This window comes from Coloeus monedula, assembly GCF_965178545.1.
Source record: "Coloeus monedula genome assembly, chromosome: 2".
NCBI classification, from domain to species: domain Eukaryota; kingdom Metazoa; phylum Chordata; class Aves; order Passeriformes; family Corvidae; genus Coloeus; species Coloeus monedula.
In genome coordinates, this window is record NC_138782.1 from 33,438,843 (window position 1) to 33,452,105 (window position 13,263).

The window sequence follows — 13,263 nt, forward strand, 5'->3', positions numbered from 1 at the left end:
ACGTACAGACGGCTGCGGGCGCGGGGACCAGCCGCGCTCAGGGGGAGGAGGCCGGGGCCGAGCCGCCCTCTCGGCCCCACACCAGCTCCTGCCAGGCAGGGCGGGAAGAGCGGAGGTCGCGGCCCCGCTCCCCTTCCCCCAGGCGGCCCCTCGGGGGAGGGCGATGGCGATGGCCGGACCCCACCGCCGCCCTCCCGCCCCGCGGGGACCGCCCGTCCCTGGCCGGGCCGCGGGCTGGGTCCCGCCGCGCCCGGGACACCCCGCCGGCCTCTCCCCGGCGGCAGCACCGCATGCGCGGGCCGGGGGCAGAGAGGAAGCGGGAGAGCACCAGGTTCAAATCGCTGCTCTGGAGGGAGGGGAAAGAACTGGGGGAAGGAGATCAGCCCGGGGGGAGTGGAGTGGAGCGGAGCAGAGGAGGGAGGAGGAAGAGTGGGAGGGGAGTGTGGAAGACTCTAAGGGAACGCGGCAGAAGCCGGGAGAGGAGGCACGGCGGACGGCCGGGGTAGGCAGAGGTGGTCAGGGAAGGACAGGGCGGCTTTGGGCACCCACGGCCGCAGCGCGGGGCACCCGCCCCGGCTCGCCCGCCTGCCGCGCTCCGCCAGCCCGCCCTCCTTGCCTGCCGCCGGCACCATGGTGGACAGGGGCCCCTTGCTGACCTCGGCCATCATCTTCTACCTGTCCATTGGGGCGGCGATCTTCGAGGTGCTGGAGGAGCCCCACTGGCGCTCGGCTACCGACAACTATAAGCGGCAGAAGACGGAGCTGCTCAAGCAGTTTCCTTGCCTGGGCCAAGAGGGGCTGGACAAGATCCTGCAGGTACAGCGGGCGCCGCCGGGGCGGGGGCCGGGGCTGGGGCTGGGGGGTGCCAGCAGCAGCAGCAGCAGGTGCTGCCCGGCGCCCTGGAGCGGAAAACCCCGCGCCCGTGGGCGGGCGGGCTGAGGAACCAGCCGGGACCCGGCACAGCCCGACCGCGTCTGTGCCTTCACAAAGCCCGCTGCCGAAAAACTGTCCCTCGAGCAGGAGCGTAGGGAAACCTCTTAATCGTTCCTAACTACTTAATGATAGAGCCCTTAAATGGGTCCGCGTTGCCTTCTCTTTCCCTCTGAGTGCTAAAGGAGCTGGGGGTTGATTTCAGCGTTAGCTGGCCGGCCCAGAGGTGCCCGCCCGGAGTGTGCTCCCGCCCGCTGCTCGGCGCGGCGCCCTGAATGCGGCTCTTGTTTTAGCGCCCAGGGTGGTTCCTTTTGCCTCAATGGATGTTGTGTTAAGAAGGAGGGAAGGTGAAGCCAAGAGTCTCGATCCTCTTCTGTTTGGTCTGATTTTCTTCCCTTTCTCTTTTTTAATTGTTTTCTTACTAAATGCTGAAGAGGTACCCTGGGGGTCCCGGAGGTCGGTCGGGGTAACCGGGGGAAAGGGTGCACGGCTCGCACGGAGGGATGCTCGCAACTCTTGCGCTGTTGTACTCTAGGAGACTGACTTCTTTCCAAGCCATAAGGAGTTGATAATCGTCCTGGTTTGGTCATCTGGCAGAATGCCTCTTCAAAACTAATTGTTAATCGATAGCATGTATTAAATCCGAGAGCAGTATAAACTTGGTTAGTGCTTTTTTATGGATCCGTTAAAATGTCGTGGCAAGCAATGGTGAACTATGAAAAACAGGCTGCCCAGATATGTGGGACTCCAGTGGTGAGAATGTTTATACCGGGTAGATTTTCTGTTCATTATTTCTGTTCATTGGGTTTTTTTTAAAAAAAATATTTTATTTTCAAATTCACTAAAAGTCTATTAAAATGCTAAAATACAGAAGAATGGCAAAGTGGCTCATTATTTTTCTTGGTGTAATCGATACTGTGCAAGCTTTGAAGAGTATAGGTTCTTGATCCCAAAAGTTTGTGGTTTAAGTTTCCTCAGTTGGTGGCTGCCTTCTGTCTGCTTCAGATAGCAGAGCTTTCTGGTGGTAGTGTCCTTATTGTTACCATCTTAGTGCCCTGGTGTGTCTTTGTGGTATACAGTGGAACAGGTGGATGGAGGCTTGAAACCATAAAGGAATGTTGGAAAATGAAAGATATGCGATGTGTTTGGAGTATGTTTTTGCTGTCCTGGAGTCTTAACGAAATCTTACTCTTAAGTTATATCCCAAGTCTGTTCTGATGTCCTCAAGAAAGAAACCGTGTTTGGATTGGGATGTGCATTAAGCCTGGTGTGCTTAACTTGCTGCAAACATAATGCAAAATCTACATTCTGCCTCAATTTAGGATGAAAATTATGTTGATATGAGGGAATCGTTAGGGGGTTTTTTGTTTGTTTGTTTTCTCCCATGATGCATATCACAATTAATCCTGAAGTGGCAGAAAGTTGCGGGTTTTTTGGTTTGGGTTTTTTCTTTTTTCTTAAAAAACAAGATGACAGTGAAAAAATGTGGAGGGCCTTCCCTCTTCAATGCGTGTTAGCCCCTGGTAATAGTCCCATATGTGGTTTGAGTTTTCCCTCTGTACTTCTTCCAGTCATGTCCTACTTTCCATGTCCAGTCTCGAGGGTCTGATGATCCCTCATAGATGGTCTGTTGTCGTCCTAAGCTCAAGTTAGCTCAAATGTAAATGCCTTTATTTCACTCTTACTGGTAACTGGAAGCTTTACTGCCTGCTTTCTTTTAGTCTTGTAGTTTTGTTCCTGTTCTTATTCAACTTCTATGTAAGAAGTGATGGGAAAGAGGGTAGTGTCATTTCTGACAGAGGATGATGGCAGGGTGAAATCTAACCTAGCTGAAGCTAACTGTGATGGGGGAATCATGTAAGGACATCGGGATTCTGTCCTGAGTAAGCTGTAAAGTATATCAGAAATAGTCGTTGTAGTTGTCCTTTCTCAGCCACTCAGTGCTGCTTCTGTTGGGTTCTGCCGAATCTTTAAAACATTGCTAGCATCTCTTTCACAAATCTTGATTATCCTCTTCTCTTATTAAACCTCCAGATTTTTTCTCTTGTAATAAATCCAGAAGGTTGCTGATTTGAAAGTGGGCTTTTAACACGTCCCCACCCATCCTCACCCCCACTTCTGTCTTGTTCCTCTGAGCCTCTTCCTCTAGCTTCTTCCATGGACTCCCTAAACTTGTTCTTGGGATTTTGCATAGTTTAAGTCATTTCTCTGCTGTTGTCTCTTTTTAATGGGTGGTTTCATCTTGAAGCCTTTTCTTTCACTCTGTTTTTGGTCCCCACTGACACTCATATGACTTTACAGAGCCATGTTGAGCTTTGCTGTTACTTCTCTGATGTTCTATTTAAGACCCCCATTTAAAACACACCAGATAAAGTTCTTCAGCAAATATCACCAACTGTAGAATTTTAAACGGGTATTAGTAAAATGAAAGGATGCCAAGAAATGTTCAAGTTGAACTAACAATACCAATTTTGTTTCCAGAAGCAGCCTGAAAGGTGACAAGGACTGACTTATTCAGAGACCAGTCTCTCTGCTGCCCTTGTTCCCCACCCAGGTTAGCTTGTGTGTTCCTTTGAGCCTAATGCTAGCTCTAAGTGCAATGGAAACTGTGTGGAATGACTACAAAGCTAGATCTGTAGCGTTGATCTTGAGCACTTAAAAAGACAAGTAGGTTATCAGCACAGATTCTCAGCTCACCTACAGACCAGTATCTCTGTGCCAACAGTTCAACTGATTATTAAGTGAGCTGTATTTGGTCAAATACTGTCTAAAGTTTATATTCCGTAATAAAAATTTCACAATGCATTACAGTAGAAATACACCACAATAAATGTTTACTGAAATGTGTTTAACACACGTGCAGAAATTTACAAGCTGAGTATTGTCGGATATGCTAAGAAGAAAGCCTTTTCCTTCCATGCTGAGAAATGCCTAAAAATAAACTTGCTTAAAAGCAACTTTTAGGAGTCTCTTGTGTGAAGAATCCATTTGCTTTTGATTGTTGAGAGCACCATATTACTTATCATAACTGTAAGAAGTAAAGAAAGTACTTAAACACTTCTTGGAGTAATGTTATGTAGACCCTGATTTTAAAGGTGGCTCACCCTGGGCAGTGTATAGGCTGGTTTCTGCCTGTCCATGTTCTTCTGGGTAGAGCTGATTGCTCAAATGTAAATGTGGCTGAGATGCCACATCATTCACATTATTTAAGCCTCCAAAGACCCTCAGCCACAACTGCGTATTTACACAAGAACTGCGTAATCTCCCATCTCTATGTACAATTACTTTGCAAGAGAAATGTCTCATACCTCTTTAGACTATATGCAAAAATTAACATTTTTAGCATTAATATACCATATTTATCATCATTGTAGAATCCTAAAAACAGTTTAACAGCTTTGTCTGTTGATAAAAAGTCTATGGCTTGTCATTGCCACTTGTTTCAGTGGCCCTAAATCCTGGGACTCTTTAGGAAGGGCAACAAAGCAGGGATCCATAGTGATGACACCTTTATCTACCCTGCTGCAGGAGGAAGACTGAGCCAAATATAAGGTGATTCAGTCATTTCCCTCTTCTCCAGTTCCTTACTTTTACTCTTTATTGCTCCATCCTGGTTGTGAAACATCAGCTTAATAATAAAGAAGCTATTCATGCAAGGAGGTGCCCTCTTGACCCTCATGTCTATTCACATAAGCAAAGGTTTGCCTACCCTGGGCCATGTCTTATTTACCAGGAAATCTTCTACTGGCCCCCCAGAGTCATTGAAAAATGAAATGTTTCCCATTGATAAACATCAAGGCTGGTGAAAAGAAAGGGAAGAATTTGCAGATGAGTGAAAATGGTTACTTTCAAAACAGCAATAAAATGAAAAGAGAAACTGCTGGCTGTATTTAGGGGAGGCAGACAAACATACTGAGTATGACGTCTTTATTTGAAAAGCATGCAAGACTCTAAACAGGTCTAAGATATAACTTTAGAAACCTAAATGTTTAGACTTAAAGCCCAGTGCTGTTAGCAAACATTTTAGAAGACTTTTAGGGATAGCTGCTGGGATATACATGGCACATGGTTTATGCTAAAGGCAATAACAATAAAGTGGGTTAATAGTAGTTTCTCCCCTGTTTTTTAAGCGTCTTCTTCACTTTTCACAAGTACAGGTGCATTTGCAGGATTTTGGTTTGTGTTTGAGGATGCTGAAGCTTGCTTTTAGATCTGGATATTCTTGGAATTTGTCTTAAATTGTGAAAATTTAAGAATATTCTCTGATACTGAACATTGTTTCCCACATGACTGTACTTTCAAGCTGCTGCCTCAAGGTTTAAATCTATGTGCAGTACTTTTGAGAGAGTCTGCAAATTAGTTTTCTTGAAAACTTGAACTAGGTTTTCAGTGCTGTTTGTTCAACATTTAACAGAGATGATGGCTTTTGCTTAGGCTTTGTGGAATGATTTGGTTTTCAGTGTAAAGTTAATAGGAGCATCTTTTTCATAATATTTTTCCCTTTTTTGTGCTCTTCAGGAGATGCATAAATGAGATTCTAGACTTACTGGGGTTTGTTTGTTTGCCCTTTACCTTCTTGATCCCTTCCACTAAGATATTAAAGGTGGGGTGGATAAATAGAGGACAATTAACTATCTAGAATGCCAGTTAACTTGTTCTTTTCAAGCCTAAGCCTTTTCCATAGGGTGAACAAAGTAAAGCTGAGCATCTTTCAGACAAGGACAAGTGACTGCCGATGAAACAAGGTTGTTAACTACTTATAATATCTTTCATATAAAAACTTGACAGTGTAAATTAAGGCTTATGTTTGTGAAATAGGTATTCCTAGGTTTTTCAAATTTATATCTTTAATTATGCATCCTTTAAGTTCAGCAGGTATGAACTGAGATGAAAATGTAGGACCACTGTCCACGGCTGCCTAAGACACCTCCGACTGTGAGGTATGGATATTGTCACTGCAACATTAGGAGAAAAGAATTGAGGACAGGCAGCACAGAATCATTCAGGTTGGAAAAGACCTCAGAGATCATAGAGTGTAACCTTTGACCAAACATCAACTTGTCAAGTGGACCCTGGCACTGAGTGCCATGTCCAGTTGTTTCTTAAATGTCTCCAGGGATGGTGACTCCACCACCTTCCCGGGCAGTCCATTCCAATGCTTATCAACCCTTTCTGTGAAGAAATTGCTCCTGATGTCCAGCTGCATTACCCCACAGCTTTTCTCTGTATGTTTCTACACATAAAACCAAATGTAAGCAGACATGCTTTTCTGTTGTGTTTTTTTTTTTTCATTTTCACTGTTTAACCATTAAATTGTTTGAACTTTCTTGGAACATAGTTAAACAAAGCTGATAGTGCATACACTGCAACTCTCTGCTGATGGAGCAATAGCAATCGATCAGAAGCTATAATTTTCCTGCTATGGGCTTTTCCTTTTTCCTGTTATGAACTTAATTCTTGAGTGTTCCTAGTATGCTGTCCTTCTGTTACCTTAGAACTGAATGTTTGTGTTACCTTACATGTTACCTTCTGCTACTAGGTGTGTTTTTGGCAAGCTCTGCTCTAGAGACCATTGCATGCAGGTAGTTTTGCAAGTTATCAACAGCTTGTTCTAAAAGATATTGGAAGCCCTGCTGTGGTTCATACTGTATATGTGGTTTTTGCAAGATACCTTCTGTAGCCAGTGAAGATACAGTGTAATGATGACTTCTTACAGATTTCCTATTTTAAAACAAATTTTTGTTTTTGCTATTAATACTAATTAAATATAATGAATTGTTTTGCTTTTCTCTGAATGCTGTTGACTTTCAGAACAGTTGTATTCCTTGCTGGTAGTGCAAGTAGATGTCAACATAGGAACATACAACCCAGAAGCAAACTGGATTACAAGTGACAGTCAATAATCTGATCAACTGGGGAGCAAAGGAGAATGCTTTTACACTTTGGTGCTTTGGTTCTGCTGATCACAGTGCCTGTGATTTGCAGAGGTTTTATTTTGTCCTGGCACTTATTTGATTCTATGGAATGAATACATACGAAATTGTAGTTAAATTTCTTCCTGGAGTAGGATGGAGTAGTACTATGTCTTTGGGCTTTGTTTAGTCCAAATAAGTTCAGATGACAAACTGAGTCTGCTCTGTAATATGTAGCAGAATGTGGTAACAGGACAAGTGGAAGAGTTGCGCTCTTCAGTTAAATTAAAATGCCAGTGAGGTCGCACCTGAAGCACCTGTGGTGCTACAGACATTCTCAGGAGTGCCACACTTTGAGACAGATTGAACCTTTAAAATAAGCATGCAATATGCGCTCTGCATTTTGCTAGCTTTCTCTGCTGAGGGGATGCCTTGGCCTTGAAGGGGCTTTGTCTTCCTTTATTTTCTGTCTTGATTCTGTCAGGTCCCTCATCAGCACTGCTGGTTCTAGCATTACTAGGTCTTTCCTTTAAAACACCAAGTTCTTTAGCAGGGAACTTCAGGCTGGCTGTTTGTTTTCTGTGTCCTCCCATCTTACTTTATTATGTCTTTGTGTTAGAGCTTTTAGATTTTACTGTGTTAGTTATGCACTTACCAACACTTGAATTGTAGGCAGGAGAGATTGCTCCTAGGCATTTATTGCCCTAGTAGCTCTATTTACAGTCAAATCAGTAAGGAAGTTACTCTTTTTTTTTTCTCCTCCATTGTGTTGTGTGAACTGGAGTGGATCAAAGACACTCTTGGGTGCAAAACAGTTTCTGAAATGTTTTAAATCAAACCTCATACACTGATTTTCTTAAGAGAAAGAAATGTGAGCGATAAAAAGGAAGTAGGAAACAAATAATAGGTTATGTTTCCTTTTCTAACCATGTGTATTGGTAGTGTTTCTTACGATGGACCTATTTTTTTAACCGCTGTTGTGGGATTGATTGCTACAGATCAGCCAGTCTGTAGGACCATATTTCTGCCTTAATCAAAAGGTAGACACGGACTGTGATTTAGCAAACTGGCAAATACTAAATTAGCTTTGTTCTGTGCCGGCATCTTGCAAATACTCTGTAAGCAGTCTCCAACTGCTGAGAAACAAAACCCAGACCTGTGCGGCGTCTCTTTGAGGTTGCAAGAGGTGCAAAAATGTCCCAGTTGGACCTATCCCAGGTTTCTGAATTCTGATACTTCCTAACAACAGGTGACAGTTAACATTCATTTGGACTGCAAAGTAAGTCATAAGATTGTCAGATAATGGCGGCGAGTGAGTAATAGCTGATGGAACTTGAAGATAATTCTGCAAAGGGTTGTGAAGGTCCTGAGGTAGAAAGCATAGTCAGATATGATACAGTATTTTTGATGGCCTGGCTAAAATATCAAATTATCAGTGATGACTTCTCTGCGTGACTTCGAAATGCTCTTATTGCTGCTCTTCTTTGCTACTCCCAACCTACTCCAAAGGAGTAAAAAAGCTTTGGAGGAAAGCTGCTCAAGAGTCACGTTTGGTCCCTTGCTAACAAAACAGCAGTTTGTAAGCAGGTTAGTTCTGGCCTATAAGGGAAGTGAGGTTGATGAGTCTCCTCCAGGCACCAAAGAAATAGGGGAGGTGTTTGGAGCCACCCAGCTGAACAAAGAGAAGGGGTCTAATCAAGCTCACTGTGATATTGACTTCTCCCTCAGCCTCTCTTGCATTAGTCTGGCTGGAACGCTTAGCCTGGCACATGCTCAGCTCTTACAGTTGCTGTTAACCAGCTACAGACAGTAGTGCAAATATGTTAAAATCAAGTTAAATAGTTGACCTATGGTAAATTGCCAGTCAAGGCTTAAGGCCTGTCTTAAGTGGTGTGTACGTGACTGCAGAATGACAGAGGGCAATCTATGCTTGCCTTGCTGGCAAAGGGTTTTTGAAGGGCACTGGAGTTTATGCTTCACTCTTTCTTATTTTTATCAGTGCACTCTGAAAGCTTTTCACCTGCGTCACTATCAACTGCCCTTTTAGAATATCACTTACATGTTTCCAACTTTTCTTGTGGCTTTTCAGGTGGAAGGCAAGGGAAGAGAGAGAGACTGAAAAATTCTGAAGTTGCTTTTGCCTAGCAGCAGACCCAGTAGTCATCTTTATTGTGTCTCTATTTTATTTGTTACAGTAATACTAGATTTTCGGGTAGTGTTTTAACTGGATTGAGACTATAGGATAACAGTGATTTTCATGAGTTGTTACATAGCCTCTGCAAGGCCCTAAAGCTGTCAACTTGATTAATGAAATGAGAATAGGATGTCTTTATCTTATATTTAGGGGAAGTAAAATGTAGTTCATACTTTGAGAGTGCCTTGGCTTTATTTACATGTTTTAATAATGCTTGTTCAGCTCTGCTACAATTAGACATTTGGTTATTTGGACAGATGTCCTCACACCTGGCTGCTTCTTGTCTCCTAGTGGAGAGACACTGCCATAAAGTAGTTCCACACTAGACATTGACTAGGTGCTTTGAGCTGAATTCTGTGCATCTTAGGAAAACCGTCTCACTTATTTGAGGTAACTGCAGCTTTTCTGTGGTTTTGTTGACTCCCTTGGCATCTTGAACGTGAGCAGCTTTTAAGCTTGAGGGTTCTCTACTTAGAAATGTGCAAGTGCTTCCCCTGTCTCAGCTTCTGAGAAGGTAATAAATGCTGCTGGACAGTCATGATGTCACTTTCAGGAAATCTGGGCTAGGAAGGAAAAGAATACAACAGAAGGCAGCAACTATAGTACTTGTGCCAGCTGATCCCTCTTGCCTTTAATACAGTAGCAAGAAGATGACAAAGTGGTTTGGCTTTAATACATCCTTAGGGATGGGACAGTTGAGAAGTGACAGGGCACAGAGTGTTATTCACCTGCCACACGTCAGTGCTGTACATTGCTCTTTGCCTGCAATTTGTCTCTTGTTAGCCGTTCAGGGGAAACCTGCAGACGTATGGGAAATTTTGTGAATCTGAAAGTGTGTGTGGTTTGGTAGTCTTAAAGTGGGAAGATTTTTCAGTTGACTAAGCTTACTTTTTCGCTTACTTTAAATCCTTTCCACAGGATATATGCAATTTCTAGTTTACAGTTGGGTTTTGACCAGGAACTAGGTGTGGTACAGGACTGAAAAGGTTATTGGAGAATTATTGAAGTAGTATCTGTTCTGCTTTCTGTCAGTTAGTGGTTGGAAGCTCTCTTGGTAAGAAAGCCCCTTCTGTGTACTTACTAGTATAGTGCAGAATATATTAAAATAGCAGAAGATTGTGTTCCAGTGCACGTGTTGCATGTGTGGTTTTTAATGTTATACAATTCCTGAAAAAATGGGGTTTGTATATATGCTGACACAACTGTGTTTAAGAAATACTCTAATGCACAGCCAGCTCTTAGCAGCAAACTGATGTTATTGGCAGTCTAATTCACTCGCCCAACAGAAGAAATAACATAGACTAGGCAAACCAAGCGATTACAGGTCTGAGTGTCTAGGTCAGACGTTTCTTTGCATGTTATCTCAGTTACTGATCACACTTCTTTCTAACCTGCTGTAACTGTGCCAGCAGATCTCTGTATTTGAAAACATTTGTTCAGAGCAGCCTCTACTCTTTCCCCAGTCCTCCTCAAAGATCAGTCTTGAGTTAATCTAGTGTTGAAGAGACTTACAGTAAGTAATACAAAAACGTTTTGTTTCAGGTTAAGCCCTGGATAAAGCTAAATACATAATAACAGAAATCTCAAAGCTAAGAGCATTTCTGTGGCAAGTTTTTTTCCCCGTGTTAGACCTCTTTACATAAACCCATCACCTTGCTATTCATACAAAGCATCCTGTCCCTGTTGACATTGGAAGCATGCCTTGCCTTGCCTCCTCCTCCTGCTGCCTGATACAGGAATGATATAGGGAGAGAGACTAGTCTGTGTGGTTGAGGTTATGTAAAGTTTTTGTTCACCCTGGAGACCTGGTTGTTAGTTTGGCTTAACAAGGTGGCTTAGTGAAGGTATTACCCTAAAGAGTTAATAGCCAACAGTGTGTCTTTTTCTTGTTCCTGTTTTGTGGTTCAAAAGTCTACCTGATTAAAAATGTTGTTACAAGTAGTACTCTGCTCCACCCAAGTCTGATCACTTTCGGTTTTTTATTTGATGCTGTTGGGACAAGCAAGATTTTTATTCTAGCATGTGTAAGCCCACTGAATTGTCAGACAAGTAAGTTGTTTTACAAGGACCTGCCTTTTTTTTTTTTTAATACTAATTTCTCCTTAAGATAGGTTGTTAAATAGGAAGTGGCGTGTGTGATGCTACTAGCACGCTTCGGCAGCAGCTTCTAGCTTCTAGTCTTCAGGGAAACAAGACCTTTAAAGTTGTATTGAAATTTGGGGATGAAATACAAAGTGCTTGTGAAACCAAAAGTCTATTTCCTCCTAGTGCCTAAGAAACAAACTCTGAACAGTTTTTAGAGTGTTCTGGACAAGTGACTTTCTGTAAATTTCTTAATCTGAAGCGTATTTTAATGCATGGCCATAAATGGGGGAGAGTGCAGTATGCAATGTTACTTTGTGCTTCAATTTACTCACTGAGTTGAAAAGCTTATTGGGCCTCTGTAAGCAAAGCTGTCAAGCTTGGATCACTTGTGTTTTGACTTGTCCTAATCAACTATTCTTATACACTGTGACCATGGTAGGCTAGGGGGGAGGAGGTGTCAGGAAGCACAATTTTAAACTCAGTTTCCATTTCTGCTTCTCCTATGTAATATCAACATATTCTGTCCAACCCCTCTCCATCTAGTAAATTAATCTCAATAAACTGTGTTTTTATTGACAATAGGACTGTTTTGGTTTCATTTAAATCTACTTGAATCAATTGCAACTGAACTGAAATGTATTATTTTGGAAACAGACTGCTGCATGGGTTACCATCTGCTTATGCAATCGGTACCAGCTCTGTTGCAAGAGGCTCATGCAAACACTGTGTGGTTCTAACCCTGCCTAACATAGCTGGTGTGAGGGCTTGATTAAACTCTTGACTCTTCTGCTTCCACTTTCTTATCTCTGAAATGGGGACAGCAGCATTTTCCAAAGCCCTTCTAAAGGGGAGTTGGCTACATTAGTCACCATGTATGTATTCAGATAGGAAGGAAGCTTAATCTGCTATTATAGATTATTCCAATGTCTTAATTTCAGCTGATGCAACATAAAAATTGTTGAAATACTTTTTTTTTTCTTTTCCCTGTCCACGGCAAAGTTTGTTATAAGCATATTGGAACAGAAGCCCACAAAATTAAGCTGTAATAATGAAAGTTATGACATATTCTGATAGGTTTTATTTCAGTATGAGAATGATTGTGGGCCAATGGAAAGTAGGGACACTCAGCATCTGCAGAACAGCTGCAGTTCTCATGCAGCAATAACCTTTAGCTAATTTGTCTTCAAAACATGTCTATGTGGAACTTGGGAAAGTGAAAAGGAAGCTTTTCTATTATTGCATTAATCACAAGAGCAAGGGAATGCTGGTAAAGCACTGAATATGCTTTTCATCAAAATAGTTTATTAAGTAGTTCATAAAACTGGAATCTAGTCCTGAAATTAATAGGGGGAAAATCCATATAAACTGTTAAATTCTCTAGTCGTGGTCTGTCAAAAAAGGCAGATGCCTCTTCAAAACAGTTGGTATTTACATCCATTACACATAAATGGAAAGGAGAAATAAAATTAGGCAACATTAGTTCGCTGAAGGGTAGGATCTGCAAGTATCACAAATAGGGAAGCTTCAGTATTCAATTCTGCAATGACAAAATAGTTCCAGTTAACTTATTTGCTGAATTAAGAGTTTCACTTATTATTTAACTCTGCAGAAAGTCATAAAAAGGAAATAACCTTGTTGATCTCTTTCCATTAATACCCCTCACATTGTTTGTCCTATGAATTATGACTTATAGGAAAATTAACTGTCCATGCTATACATCATACACGAGCAAGTCTTAAACAGTGCATGCTGTAAAAATATTGACATGCCTCCAAGAGGTTAATTTCCCTACAGGTTAGACCTTTTTTTCCAAAGGAAACAGTAACACCTATTTGTACTGCAGAATAGAAGTAGAGCTCCAGTTGTTGAAATTTTTTTTTTTATGGACTCTTACCACCTAAATCTCATTGACTTCATGTTTACTCTAAAATAAAAACTATTCCAAAATGTGGGGGATTATTGCAGAATAAACAATTCTCTCATCACAATAGTTCACCCCTCGTCTGCTTTTTTACACATGTGGGCCAGGAGGTCCCTAATCAAGCATGTTGTTAGCTAGTTGTTATGTCAAAGAGAAATTAGCAGCAGGACAGCAATGGTTGGTAGTGAGGGAAAGCTTTATTCATTCAACTGTAAAGATTC

General features: G+C 42.2%; 1 protein-coding gene across 1 annotated transcript in view; it reads left to right on the forward strand.

Moving 5' to 3' along the window:
- Positions 1–630: 630 nt before the first annotated feature.
- Positions 631–13,263, forward strand: part of KCNK5 (potassium two pore domain channel subfamily K member 5) — a gene marked incomplete at both ends in the record, with an annotated part of 31,078 nt that continues 18,445 nt past the window's right edge. The window contains one exon of the mRNA XM_082276743.1: positions 631–816. Within this exon, the coding sequence (XP_082132869.1) occupies positions 631–816 (186 nt within the window). The remainder of the gene's footprint in view (positions 817–13,263) is intronic.